Source organism: Paramormyrops kingsleyae, chromosome 16 (genome assembly GCF_048594095.1).
Source record: "Paramormyrops kingsleyae isolate MSU_618 chromosome 16, PKINGS_0.4, whole genome shotgun sequence".
Classification (NCBI taxonomy): domain Eukaryota; kingdom Metazoa; phylum Chordata; class Actinopteri; order Osteoglossiformes; family Mormyridae; genus Paramormyrops; species Paramormyrops kingsleyae.
The window spans coordinates 10,294,299-10,308,823 of record NC_132812.1 but is presented as its reverse complement, the minus strand read 5'-3'; the positions used below and the strand labels follow the sequence as shown (position 1 = coordinate 10,308,823).

Genomic DNA, 14,525 nt, shown 5'->3' with positions numbered 1-14,525 from the left:
CTGTGTCACTTTTAGTCTCAAATATCGGCAGACTCGTGGGTGAAGGGTAAATAAGGACTTTCAGTTGAGAACAAAGGGGAACAGGAAAGCTAGTTTAGGTCGAGGCAGAGATGGGGAGAGAGAGGGACATGCATTTCAGGCCAGCATTTGTATTTGCAGTTCACTTCACAGTAAATCTGACTGAAGAGACTCGACATTACACTTCATGTGTATATATAGATAATATATTTACATATACATTTAAAGTACAAACTAGAACAGAAACATACATTTTTCCTTTAATAAAGTTACCTATTTTCCAAGCTGTTCTACTCTGCAAATTCACACATTTCTATACTCATATTTCAGATTATAAAAAAAAGTTTCGTTTCCGTAACACTAACAGCACTGATCAGTAATAATACTAACCACATACAATGATGTTCCATTGTTAATCACACTGAAATGTAGATCACTAATCCTTGGTTATACCAATCTGTTTAAGTATCCTCCTGGTTTGCATTTTATTGGTTATACAGGCCCATAATAATATAGCTGTAACCTCAGTTTATATACACAGTTATCGAGCACTTCTGGTTTGCACCTCCTCAAAAGTAAGGACCACCGGTGCAATTGTGAGGGCTCACCAGCAGAGGGCAGTAGGCTGCTGTGGGAGCCTCTAAGGCAGTGTTTCCCATCCCAGTCCTCGGGGAACCCCGGCCAGTCCACATTTTTACTTCCTTTCATCTCCCAGCACTCCTGTACCAGGTATTGGGTGTTCCTACAGTAATTGGCTGAGAGCTGGGAGGGAGCAAAAACGTGGACTGTCCGGGGTTCCCCGTGGACTGGGTTGGGAAACATTGCTCTAAGGTCAGCAGCCAAGCACTGCTTAGCGTCTCTGCCCCACTGGGTACATCTGGAGAGAGTCGTAGGGGGTGTCCTTGGTGGCTGAACTCAGATCCTGGAAGGTTGAGAGTTAAAACAACAATCACTCTTGTATTTACCTTAACTGCTTTTGCATGATTGTATTTAAACTAGTGCTTTTCCTCCAGATGTGCTTCTTATGTATGTGTACATACAAAACTCACAGAAAGTCTTGGGACACTTGCCTTAATAAAAGGGACACTAAACACAAATGTTTGGTGTTTTATGTTACTGCAAAGGTAATTAAAAAAGCACCAAATGAGACTGTTTGTCAATAAACCTTTTAACTCAGAACCACATTTTGAGTTTAAATTTATTACTTAAAATTACTGGATGATTGTAATGTGATACATATTTTTGGAAAGAAAAAATATATATCTATTTATTTATTTATAAAACCAGTACATTTCCAATATTTTTACTGAATTAAACAAGCGTCCCTTTCTGGGAGCAGTGTTCATCTGCAGGTGTATCGATAAATAGATTATGCTGTCACTTGTGATAATTGTGCTGTCTTAGTGAAAATATAGTTAGTGTATGTATGTGTGTATGTCTGTAGGTGGCTGCTCCATAAGCGACCACAAAGACTGAGGAAATAGCGGGTAGTCCTTCCTCACCTGATACACCATTTCGTTCTTGTTTCTGCGTCGCTGTGAGAGAAACGGCATTTATTATACTACACAAATTCTACCGCTTCATCTTCTATGAATCCCTGCCACTTTCACATGCTAAATCAGGGGTCACCAACATGGTGCCCCCAAGGACCACATGAATTGCCCGCAGACCTGTTCTAAAAATAACAGGTCACAACTCACCAGTGAGCAGTGTCTAAAATGAAATTTTATCCTCTTGCTATTCTTCATATAGGTTTAATACATTTGCATTTATATAGATTTGAAAGTGACAATATCTAAAAAAACACATTTTAAACATGTGTATCAAACTGGTAGCCCTTCGTATGGCTCAGTACCCATGAAGTAGCTCTCAGTTTAAAAAAGGTTGGTGACCCCTGTGCTAAACAGTATTACAGAGAGACAGGGATCCCAAGCGTCAGCGTTGCTAAGCCGTACCTCATTCTTCGCAGGTATTTCCCGGTATGTGTCCCCTGCGCCTGGTTTCAGTGGCTGCAATTCGAAATAATGTCAAAAATCTCCCTCAGTACAGCTGGGTACAGTACAGTAACTTAAAATTTCAACTTGCATGGATGTGATAATCAATTCAACATGCCTGGAATACTAGACATTTAAGTATAGAAATTGTGTACAATATTTATTATAAAATGATTTCACTATCATGATATATATATATATATATATATATATATATATATATATATTTGTGTGTGTGTCTATATATATTAGGGCTGTCAATAGATTAAAATATTTAATCATGATTAATCGCACAATTCATGATTCGCAAATTAAATCATGAATTTATTCAACATTTACCATTAAGGGATTTTTAGGTGTTTTTCAAATTTTATCAATATTAGAGTTGGCAAGGCTTTATGCAAATGTATGCATTAATTTTTGGAAATCAATTACCAAAAATAAACACCAACAAAGATAGTCCAAAGGTCATCAGAAACCCTTTATCACTTAAGAAAAACTCTATGGCGTTAAATTAGTGCCAAAACTCGCGCGTATGCGTTCGCGAGCAGAAAATCCATGCTATCTACGCGCTCTCGTTTGCACATCGCTCGCTCGCTCGGCTTTAAGTTAGTGCCAAAAGTCGAACCACGCGCGCGTGTGCGCTCGCGAGCTGAAAATCCATCTTCTCTACGCGCTCGCCTTCGCTGGACCCTATCTACGCGCTCGAGTCTGCACCACACTCGCTGGCTGGACAAGATGAATTTTGACAATTTGGAGGCGGGAACAGTGGCTAATATCTCCGCTCCTTTGATTGTTTTTTTAAAATATTGACTACGATTGGCTGTTTGCTTTGGTAGAAGATGAAGATTAAAAAAAAAACTCAAGTCCAACAACAGATCGGCACCTTGACCTGCTAAATATTACATATTACTTAGTCATATAGCTAAGCATAGATCAGAGGTCGGCAACCGTTTCAAAGCAAAAAGCCATTTTATCCTAAATGTCTGACCCAAGATTTACAATGAGCCGCAATGGGTAGATCGAGAAGGGGGTTTGAGATACGATGTCTCATTTGAGATACGGGTTCTCAGGTGTAAATCACTCGGACGCGTAACAGCGCAAAGGTGACTAATATCACAATATTGTTCAGTTCTGTAGCGATGGTCTTCACCTTCACCCAAGTTCATTTGTCTGCCCTTCACTCTCCACTAAACTACTTTTAACTAACCGAGCGGTGCAAAATGTCCTCACCACTCCAAACTCAGCTAGCTATAATATGTAAATCGGAAAAACATAATAATTTTACGAAGATCTGGGAAGGCGTGGTGACGATTTACTACGAAAAGTATATGAAAGAATTAGGAATCCCAATAAACTGAATAAGCCTACATCCAATCTCGGACACTGAAGAAAACTCCGGAAAGCATATATACCATTTAACCAGAGACATATACTCTCGATCGTAGAGAATGACTTTAAGGAAGATGTAAATTATGCAGTTAAGACATCACTAAACCGCGTGATGGACTGCCTCATTCACATACATCTAAAGAAATACCTAAATGAAAAATAATATTAACCCATAAATAAATTATTTATAGCCTATTTAAATAAGATATCTGACAGTCTTGAAGCTGAACCTGCCATTCAAAATAGATTTTCCGTTGTTCATTATCTTTCCCGAGCTACCATAACGACTATAATGAATTCCCTTTGACAGCCCTAATATATATATTTAAATTGTGCATGTGAGTAATAACATTGATCTTACCGTGTAGACCTCATCATTTGGTCTGTGGGCCTGAAACAGTGCAGATGGGGATCATATTTGTGTTCATACTCAGACTTCAAGAGTAATGCTTTACGAATTCAGTTTATATCCAAACAGGCTACATGAGCCACATGGCAAATGAGATACCTACTGCAGCACCGGCTTACATCCATTTTATGAATGGCTGCCCTCTGCTGGAGCCTGTAGAGTCCCGAGCACTATGGTCACTCACCCGTGTTCTACTCCCGCTCTCTATGTCTCTGTTCAGCCAGTCATATTGTTCACCAGATGTCATCAGTTCCTGAGAAAATGTAGGGGGTGCTCACTGAAGGGTGTTATTCTTCTGTTGTGCCCCTAGGTGGCAGCAGCTTTAAAAAGTATTACTACTGTTACGACCGTCAGCAAGACAAAAGACTAGCGTGAAGCTACTGAGTATCTGCCTAGCAAAGGAGAAAGTGGCACGCTGGTGAAAAGAGGCCGCTGTGAGCTACAGAGGAGCCCCCAGGGAAAGGTGTTTGGGGGAGTTGGAGAGACTTACAGAATAAGTAGAGTTATTCTCCAGCTTGGAGTTGGGTGTGCCGAGCTAGAGATAAAGACAACCATTGATTACAACTATATATATTAATTACAGACATGCATAAATTGCTTCCACATATTAATCATGAGCATTTTATTTACAACGCAGTCACATATAGGTGTTGGTTCCGGGATATAAGTATTAATTGCAAATGTGCCGATCAAATTCACTCATAGTCGTTAATTTGCAGACAGGCAAAATTACTGGACATATCAATCTCACCTTTGCTTGGAAAAATAATGCAGTTATGATGATGCTATACACCAACAGAATACCATCCAAGATGTAACAGAATAGGGGGTCGTCCAGCTGCAATGCTTCTGCAACCGAAATAAACATGAGACTCAGTATCGAAGGCAAGAAAGATCGCTGGGAGCAAACGGGAGACAATGTCACAATACTTCAGTACACAATTCATACCACACCCTCTGTAGATGGACACACCACATGTATATATTCACTTAGCAGATGCTTACAAGTCATTAAAAATGTTAAGCGCATTTAGAGAACAGACAAAGGCTTTGGTGAATCCAGTAAGATATGTGCTACTATTCAGAATGTATAACTAATGTATAGCAAAAAAAAGAGCCTCCCAATGAAGTCTGCAGCTAATGTGTATTGGAACATGCTACAAGTGTTGGTCTTCTGCAAGTCAGTGGGGGAAAAATGTTAACATATAAAAACAAAGGGTTAAGTAGTAAAGTGTGTCCACAAGGAATATCATGTCACAAAACCTAATGTTTGCTTCTGCTTTGAAATGTGGAGAGATTCTGTAACTGCTGACATGCTGGCTGGAGACCTTCCGCTATAATGCCTGAGCTCAGTCAGAGTCTCGCCGGCTGACAGGAAATCAGATGCTCAGGCATGACACTCATGCACCACAGAACCAAACCGCCCCAATCTTCTGCTTCACCCGTCGGAACAGGAGCACAAGCAACAAGCAAAGGATTAGCACAGCCTGAGATCGTAAGGTGGAGTAAGAGAGACAGAGAGAATGCAGGTATATTGCAAGATAAGCTGTTTAGAGGCTGTGAGAATAACAGCAGCTGCACACAGTTCCCTCACACCTCAGCATGTCATTGTCACTCGTTGTGTTGAGCTTGGTGGTTTTCCTCTGCCGTTGAGTTATCTAAGCCTGGCTCAGTCAGCGGCTGCTTGACAAAGAAGAGGTGGGGCACAGAGGCTCAGAAGTCAACATCTTCTATCTCAAGCCACCCACCCCGGGCTCCCCAGCACTCGGTAACAAAAACACAAGCCACAGTCTTTCATATTTTCCACCTTTTCTATACAGCCGTGTCTCATGAAATCGTATCACATTAAGCAGTGGGTTTTCATAAGTATTCCTCAAGTATATGTGTGTGTGTTTGAGGTTTTTGACCTTGTAAGAGATCTTATTATTCTCACCAGACTCGTAAATTGACAATACAGAAGACAAAGATGTTTCTGACCTTTTTTAATTGCTTAAATATTATATAGGACAAGAGGGTATAGAAGATGGATGGATGGATGGATTATTAGATGTTGACTTTAAAGTTTAAAGGGCCAATAGTTTGAGTGGATATTCATAAAAGCCATAATCTGTGCATCTATGGCAGGGGTCTCCAACCTTCTTTTCAGTGGGGGCGGAATTATGACTACATCACCCCGGGGTGACGATGGTAAAATTAATTACCCCTTTATGTGCAGTCAAACCCAGAGGAAAATGTTACTATATGAAAGTTTGGAAAGACTCATTTTAATTTCTATATTGTCAGATATGTTTCTTCTATACTTCACTAGGAGAAATTAAATAGACAAAGGTGAACAGAAGCACAGGAGTCATTTTTGAAGTGAACAAAAGATATCTTGCCAAACTCTTGTTAAGGAGCAATACTAGAGCTAGTATAGAGCAGTATGTAAGTCTCAAGACACTTTTACAAATGCTGAAATATTCATTCATCTTCTAGCTGCTTGTCCTTTACAGGGATGATGGGTTCCAGAGCTTATTCTGGAAACAATGGGACACTAGGCAGGGAATAAGTCAGGAAAAGACACCAACCCATCACATGACAACAAAACAATTTGGTAACTCATGCTTACCGTAGCATGTGGCAGGAATCCCCACAACAACAGAGAGAAAACACCTGAGCTGTACACATATAGTACCAGGGGGGACTCGAACTCAGCACACCCTTCCCACACCACCATATCTGTACATGACATAGGGTCCAAGTACTTCGGCAGCTATGGCCTTCGATTTGAGGGTGAAGCAAAAATAAAACAACTAAAAAAAGATAAACTTTACTACTACTGTATGTAATTGTATTACTTTAGATATTTATGTAATGCGTTATTAATGTTATTGCTGGAGAACATACAGTAGTTGAAACAGTACTTGAAGTAACTGATTCAGTTACTGAAATATTTAAAGCACAAATGTTAATTTTTGCTGCACAAACCAGCAAAAACGAACAGAGTTTGAATACTGATTATCACTTATCAGCAACCCCATGCACTTATTTGTAAGTTGAGTTCATAAAGAGAGCTCTCTACTTTCTCCACTGTAGATGAAAATGAGATGCAAGGAGAACTATTGTAAAGCTTGAGGTCTCTTTTGAAACTTTCGGGGGGGCTGATACTATGGTGGCGGAATGCGTGGAGCTCCATCATGCCGCCCATTTAGTGTTGGTGAACTCAGATGGAACTCAGGCCCACCGATTCAGCATTCACAGCGAGTGATACAGCACAATAAAATGACTGTGCCTGACAAGTATGCGTGTGCGTGGTTCGATCAATCAGAGGAAAATCGCTGTTGAGGAGCAAATAGATTCTTTCTCTTTGTTCAGTTGGTCTTACCACTGCCACAGATCATTTAAAAAATGATTTTAAAAATGATGCTGTTGAGTCTATAGTGTGACTTATCTCCAAGTGTTATGGGACAGGCCAGCCTGATTTTCTGCTAGCCCAACCACGCTATGATTTCTGACTCTACCATTGGGCTGATAAGTGATTTTGTGTCTCTTCGCTCTGGAGAAAAGAATGTAAGACAGGAGACAGAAGCTGTAGTTTCATTTTGGTTTCACACATATCTTATAGTTGGGGTGAAAATGATGATGAAAAAGAGAAATAAATTAAAGAGTTTTGTGCACATCTATATGAGACAAACAAAATTAAAGAGGCCCGATTTCTCATAAGTGCTACGCAGGCTATTCATTGGCTCCTTGTCCCTCCCTGGGGCAGTGACATGTTCATGACCACTGATCTACAACCTCGTTCCCAAAAAAGTTATATAAACATATTTAACTGAAAATAGAACAAAGACAAGATATCAAATGTAATTTGAAGTTGTATTGTTTTATGACAAATAGATGCTCAATTTGAATTTGATGCCAGCAACTTTTTTTAAAAAGTTGGGACGGGGCAACATCAGATTAAAATATTCAGAGAATCCAGAGAGATCTCTGTACCCAAGGGATAAGACCTGAAACCAATATTGGATGGCCGTGATCTTTGGGTCCTCAGGCAGCACTGCATGGGCTCATGAACCCATCCTTTACTGCATCAACAAATACAGGATGAAACTCTACCATGCAAAGAAGAAACTGTATCTAGACATGATCCAGAAACACCACCAACTTCTCAGGGCCTGAGCTCAGCTCATTTAAGATGGACTGAGGCAAAATGGAAAACTGTCCTGCAGTCTTCTGAATCCAAATTTCAAATTCTTTTTGGAAATGATGGATGCTGTGTCCTCCGGGCTAAAGAACAGAGGGACCATCCAGCTCAATGTTCAATGCGGACAGTTCAAAAGCCAGCATCCGTGATGGTATGGGGGTGCATTAGTGCCCGTGGCTTGGGTAGCTTGCACATCTGGGAAGGCGCCATTAAAGCTGAATGATATATAGAGGTTTTGGAGCAACACATGCTGCCATCTAGATAATATCTTTTTCAGAGGAGGTCATGTATGTCTCAGCAAGACAATGACAAACCACATTCTGCTCATATTACAACAGCATGGCTCTGTAGTGGAAGAGTCCAGGTGCTAGACTGGACACACCATGAAACAAACAGTACGACACAGGAGACCCAAACTGTTGAGCAGCTGAAATCCTATATCGTGCAAGAAAGGGACAATATTGCACTTTCAAATCTCCAGCAACTGATCTCCTCAGCTCCCAAACATTTACAGAGTGTTGTTAAAGGAAGAGTTGATGCAACACAGCAAAGTGCCCCTGTCCCAACTTTTTTGAAATGTGTTGCTGGCATCAAATTCAAATTGAGTATACATTTCTCATAAAGCAATAAAATTTCTCAATTTTAACATTTGAGGTGTTGTCTTTCTTCTATTTTCAATTACATATGGGTTTATATAATTATGTAAATCATTGCATTCTGTTTTTATTTACATTTTACACTGTGTCCCAACTTTTTTGGAAACAGGGTTGTATTGTATTTTATGTTTTATTTAAGGGAAACCCAAAATGGACTGTTTCAGTCTAGAGAGTTATGAGTGTGTCGTAAATTCTGCACTCTGCTTAAAATAACACGGATTGGGCCACTTGATAAGATGCTTTCAAAGCCCAAGCAGGTGTCTGTGCAAAGCATTTCATCGAGCCTTTCTGCGCCTCAAACTCATGTGATTTGTTATGAACAAAATCTTCTGATTTTCCAACTAGATTTTCCTGTTTTGTCAATGTCTTTTTTAATTACATTGGTTACAAGATGTTATTAGAAACTGTAAATGCAGAAACCACACAAAGGGCTGTACCTCTCCATGGAGAATGGCTGAAGCAAAATCATATTTGCACCCCGTCATCTTCTGTTTGTGCTCGTTTTAGGTATTACTTTGCCATCACATTTTCACCAGTACTAATAGCTGTACATTTGTCCATGTTTACTCCAAGTATGCAAGCATTTACCCATTGTAAACTTTTGTGATGTCACCAACCATAACAGTCTGATGTATTCAATATATGGTACCTGTCTATTTTACGCATTTTTATTTGTCAGCGTCTTATAAAGCGTACAGGCATATTATGTGTTCACACTGTTTTTGATATTTCTAAAGGTTGCAATTTCGAAATAGATCTGCCACTACCTCAACACCCCGCACAATATTCTGTTTTTTTCCATTACCTGCACCCCCACTCCAGCATTGTTGTTCTTCTTATTGTTACTGGTGTTGCTGCTGTTTATTGCAGTGTCAAACACGTTCGCCCTCCAGATTATCAACACTGTAAAAGTGGCTTTCACTGTAAATAAGGTTGGAGATCACTGCCCTCCATACCTGCTGTTTCTCAGTTGTGTGCATATATTGACTGAGTTGTGTTTAGGGATTTGGCAGGTTTACCTAGATTGATTATTATATATTCAGATTTAATTATTTAGTAATGCATACCACACACAATAAAGAATAACATGTATGTTATGCATGGTGATTAAAAAAATTAATAAGGAGTGCATTCCTATTTCAAATTGTATAATAAAATAGAGTAAAATACACAGAAATGTGCAAGGATATATTATTTGTATCCGAAATAGGATATCAATTTATATTGGACATATTGTAAACATAATCTGAATTCATTATGAATATATACTGAATCTGTTCTAAACATACAAACCGAAAAACAACTGTGTTTAGGAAAAACAGAATAAGGCCCATATTTCGTTTCATTCCCTCCCACGGTTATTTTTCTGTTTTAAAAAAACCTTTGTAATTCATGGAAATGACTGCTGTTTACTTGCCAGCTAAGTCATTCTTTTTCCATCACTGGTTAGACAGGCAACCTCATGAGTATAAGCGTATTAGTGCGTGTGCATGCGTGTAAGTGCATGTGCATGCGTGTTGATATGGAGCGGAGGTCACTGGAGGGTACCAGTGTTGGTCAGAGGTCATAGGGGGTTTCTGTGGTCATGGCACCGAAGACATTTTTAGCCATGACCCAGTCTGTCTTTTATCTTGTATAAAAAAAAAAAAAAAATAGCATCCTGTAGGACAGTAGGCAGCGGAAGCCTTCACCAACACAGCCGGCATTCTTGTACGCAAGGGGTTAGAGAAACAATTAAGTAAATAAGTAGCTTCAGTCTGGTTTGCCATCCAATGCCAACTTTGGCCAACGCCCTGATCCCAGTTCAGTGAAGTGAGACAGGGCGGCATGACCTCTTGGTGATCTGATGGCCAATTTCAGGACACACTACAATTCTCATATCTAGACGCCATTATTCCATATGTCTATCCGCGCCTCGATGGAGCACACAGTAAGCAAGCAGCCCGCCCAGGGCTGAGGTGGGAGAATCCGACTTACCCGCACATGGAGCTTCCCGCAGCAGCACCAGCAGCAGCACAGCGGTCCGCTGGACATCCATAGTCCTCGTTGTCCTGCTCAGTTCACAGCTCACACTACACGGCTTCAAGTGACTTTGTCTTTTGAGTCACGTAACCACACGCATTCAGCAACAGCGACACAGAAAAATGGCTCCTTTGCATGGCTCCACCTGGCGATGCTGATGACGTTCGCCGTTCAATATGGCCACCCGAGGCGGCCCACATCCTGCAAACTGGCCCAGTTTAGGATGCAGCTGGTTCAGTAGGTGTGAGCAGGTGTTTGTGAATGTAGGATGGGTTGCTAAGGCATTGATGACAATGAACAACTCTGCTCTTATGGTAAATGGACTGCATTTACTGTATATAGCACTTTTCTACTCCTATGAGTACTCAAAGTGCTTTACAATTTATGCCTCACATTCACCCATGCATACCACACATTCATACACCAGTGGTGGAGGCTGCCATGCAAGGCACCAACCTGCACACCGGGAGCAATTTGGGGTTTAGTGTCTTGCTCAAGGACACTTTGATGGGGTCAGGAGGAACTAGGGCTCGAACCTGCAACCTTCCAGGTGCCGAACGATAGCATTAGCTCCTGTGCCACCATCTTCCCCTTATAAATCATTTAAAATTTTATTGGTTTAACTAATGCCGTGAACCCATTTTGGCCACCGTATAAGTGTGTATAAAATCAAGTAAAACTTTCAAAATTTTCTTGAAAATAATTTAACTCAGCAAGATAAAATGTGATTTTTCATACATAAGTCTATAGTGAATTGGCACAGCTTGTCCTGTGATAGGTTGCAGTGAGCCTGGAGTCTGCAGCAGAAAGCGCAGGCATGCGATGCGAGACGCAGTGGGTAGGACTTCATTTCATCATGCTGCCCAGGCAGAACTCAAACCCACAGGATTTGTGAGGCTGCAGTGTGGCCTTCTTCTACCTTCATTTCTGGTTCATATAATGACCGACTTTGTAACTAACTTCCAGTAAATGAACTGGTGTGTTCCAATAGCTCAACAAATATGGCAGTGTGCTAACAATGCAAGTGTTGTGGGTTTGAATCCCAAGAAACATGCATAAACTGTAATGCATTGTTCCACTGTAAGTTGCTCTGAATAAAAGTGTCAGATAAATTACTTAAAAAATAGTGTATTATTGTATCGTGTCAGTACAGGGAACAGAAACGGCTGACCCAGTTTAACCCAGGTGGCAGACCCAGCTATTGCCTTTCGCTTTCATATGGGAACAAATGTACCCACAGTGTGTCAGTGGGATGCCAGACTGAAATGTGTCAAAGTCACTGCTGGACAGTGGGAACACACACAGCTGCTGGGTGACAAGCTGCCATGTGTGCTGCTCATTATACTGGGGGGGGGGGGGTCATTTTTACACAACACTTTTCTTTTGTAGAGGTCCCACAGTATTTATCATAGGGCTTCGTTTAGCAGCATTTTCATGTTTCGGAAATTTACTCGGTCTTTGCAGAATCTTTATTCAGCTGTCAAAGGAAATGTATCTGAAATCATGTCATGTACAATGACAACAAATAACTGCATCTTTCACCAATCAAGAGCAAACCAAACTAAATGTCTATGGTTTAAATAAGACAGGCTCCACCAAAAAGCTCTGTAACGATGTTCTAATCATTTTCACCTGGTTTGGTGCACCCAAATCTAATTCTAGGTATTTTAAACAGTAATGAATGTGAGTGTCCTAACATTTTTCTTAGTGGAAATTAGCATATTAGTTAATTTAGTTTCATAAATAAGTTAATTTGTTTTTTGTTTTTGCATAGACGATGCAGTTACATCACCTTTATCTACAGATATAATTTGAAAGAAGATGTAATACTGATATGTTGATATTTCTTAATAAAGAACTAAATACTTAATGGGGTATCCTAATTTTTTCACATGACTGTATGTATTTGTACAGTTTTCTGGAGGAATTCTGATTAAGTAGCTCACTCAATACACGCATACTGTGGTCCATTCCCTCCCACGATTATAATTCTGGTCTAAAATAACATATCCAATTCGTGGAAATTACTGCTATTTAATTGACGTAATTTACGCTAGCTAAGTCATTCTTTTTCCATCACTGGTTAGACAGTCAGCATAAGCTTGTTAGTCGGGTTACAGAAGGGTTTGATTCTATGACTCATTTAAGGGAGCCCTAAAGCACTATACTGCTATCTGCTGGTTTTATGAATGCAGGTGCTAGAAAACTGATTCATGGAAGAGACTTTAGCTCATTTGACAATAAGAGCTTTAATACACCATGCCAACACACCCAAGCAAGTTTAACAGTTTTATCAATTTGTAAGCCGTAAATGAAGTGTGTTTTTAAAGTCAAGTTATTTGTATGACCTCTAGGTTTTATTGCTTTTGAATCCCTTGGATCTAACATGAACTAACAACCTTCTACAATAGAGAATTAAAAATTATAGCATTATTATTTAATTTTTTATCTTCATTATATTTGAAAGGGTAAAATATGATCTGCGATAGGTTGGAGCCCTGGAGCCCTGTACTGGGTTATTCCCTCCCTTTTTCCCATGGTCTCTGGGATAGACTCCAGACCTCCATAGGACAAGCGGGGACAGAAGATGGAAAATGGGTATAGAAAATGCTGGATGGATGGAAAACATAATCTGATATTTGAAGTGTTTTCTGTTTCAGGCCCATTATACTGACTTGTCAGTGGTAGCCTGTCAAACCCCTAGTGACCATTAGGAGGTGCTCATGTAGCAGGCAGCTACATCAAACCCATGTGCAGCACTACATTACACATTCCGATCACACTCCTGGAAAATAAGTGTTTGAATCACAATTTTTAGTGGAAATTTAATACTACAAGTCAACCATCTTACTCTGTGAGAAGTTACGTTCTGTTCAGGCATCTATGGAGCTCTTAAGTAGACATTGTTTACAAGTGTATGGCTGTAAATGAATCCTCAGAGATGACCTTCTAACCCTTACAAAGTAGTCCAGCACCCACCCCTGTGTGATGTTCATAAACTGTAATCAATCAGCAACTTGCAATCGGCCTTTTTGGAGTGTTACGCAAATAGATGGGTAAGAATCATCACCAGCCCTTCATAAAGGTGAGGATTTTTATTTTGAGTGGCTAGATAATGTTAGCTTATTATTCAGATCATTTCTTTCACTCATCCATCCATCCATACATACATAGCTTACCCAGTACAGGGTCACTGGAAGCTCATCCAAGGAGATACAGAGCAAGGAAAGTCCAAGAGGGGATAGCAGTCCATCTCAGGGTGCACACTCGCACATATATGTAGTACTGTGAGGTGCCAATTGGCATAGCCAAGCTTTTGGACCGTGGGAGGAAACAAAATGGGCAGAACATGCAGCCACCAAGTATTAACACACACACACAGTGGGACCCAGGTGGTTCAAGGCAGCAGTGATACCCACAGAGCTTCCGGATCCCTCTTTGGGATCATTTCAGACAATTAAAGGGCCACTCATAGGCCTTCAGCAGCAAGACTTCATTATTTTTCTAGCTCAGTTTAAAGAAAAGGGAAGTGTAGGCCTGATGTACTGACCAGGAAAACTTTTAAAAATTAGTCCTTTCCAACTGCCAAATTCAGCTGGAATGAAACCCTGCTTGTGAGCTAAAATGAAGATGCTACTGCAAGCCTTAGTGTTAAGAAACAAGACTGTGTTAAAAGTGCACTATTTTTTCAGTGAAATACCTGAGTATCTCTTATTGTTATTTGTGAAATACTTGAGTATCTCTTAACCTTATTTGCTGACAGAGTGCTGAAACAATCAAGAAAAATGCAGGGATGCTTGTTAATGTTAATTAAGCAACAAAGTAAACTCAGCTGAAGGTCATTGTGGTAA

The 14,525-nt window shown here is 40.2% G+C and overlaps 1 protein-coding gene across 1 annotated transcript; it reads right to left on the bottom strand.

Annotated features, from left to right (window-relative positions):
- Positions 1-202: 202 nt before the first annotated feature.
- Positions 203-14,468, bottom strand: LOC111845447 (T-cell surface glycoprotein CD3 zeta chain-like). Its single transcript, XM_023814879.2, has 9 exons — positions 13,854-14,468; positions 10,630-10,882; positions 4,565-4,662; positions 4,304-4,348; positions 3,998-4,066; positions 3,766-3,795; positions 1,974-2,027; positions 1,521-1,553; positions 203-940 (listed from the first exon to the last, which is right to left on the bottom strand). Exons 2-9 carry the CDS (start codon positions 10,688-10,690, stop codon positions 869-871), a joined length of 462 nt encoding a protein of 153 aa, XP_023670647.2. The 5' UTR covers positions 10,691-10,882; positions 13,854-14,468; the 3' UTR covers positions 203-868.
- Positions 14,469-14,525: the final 57 nt, after the last annotated feature.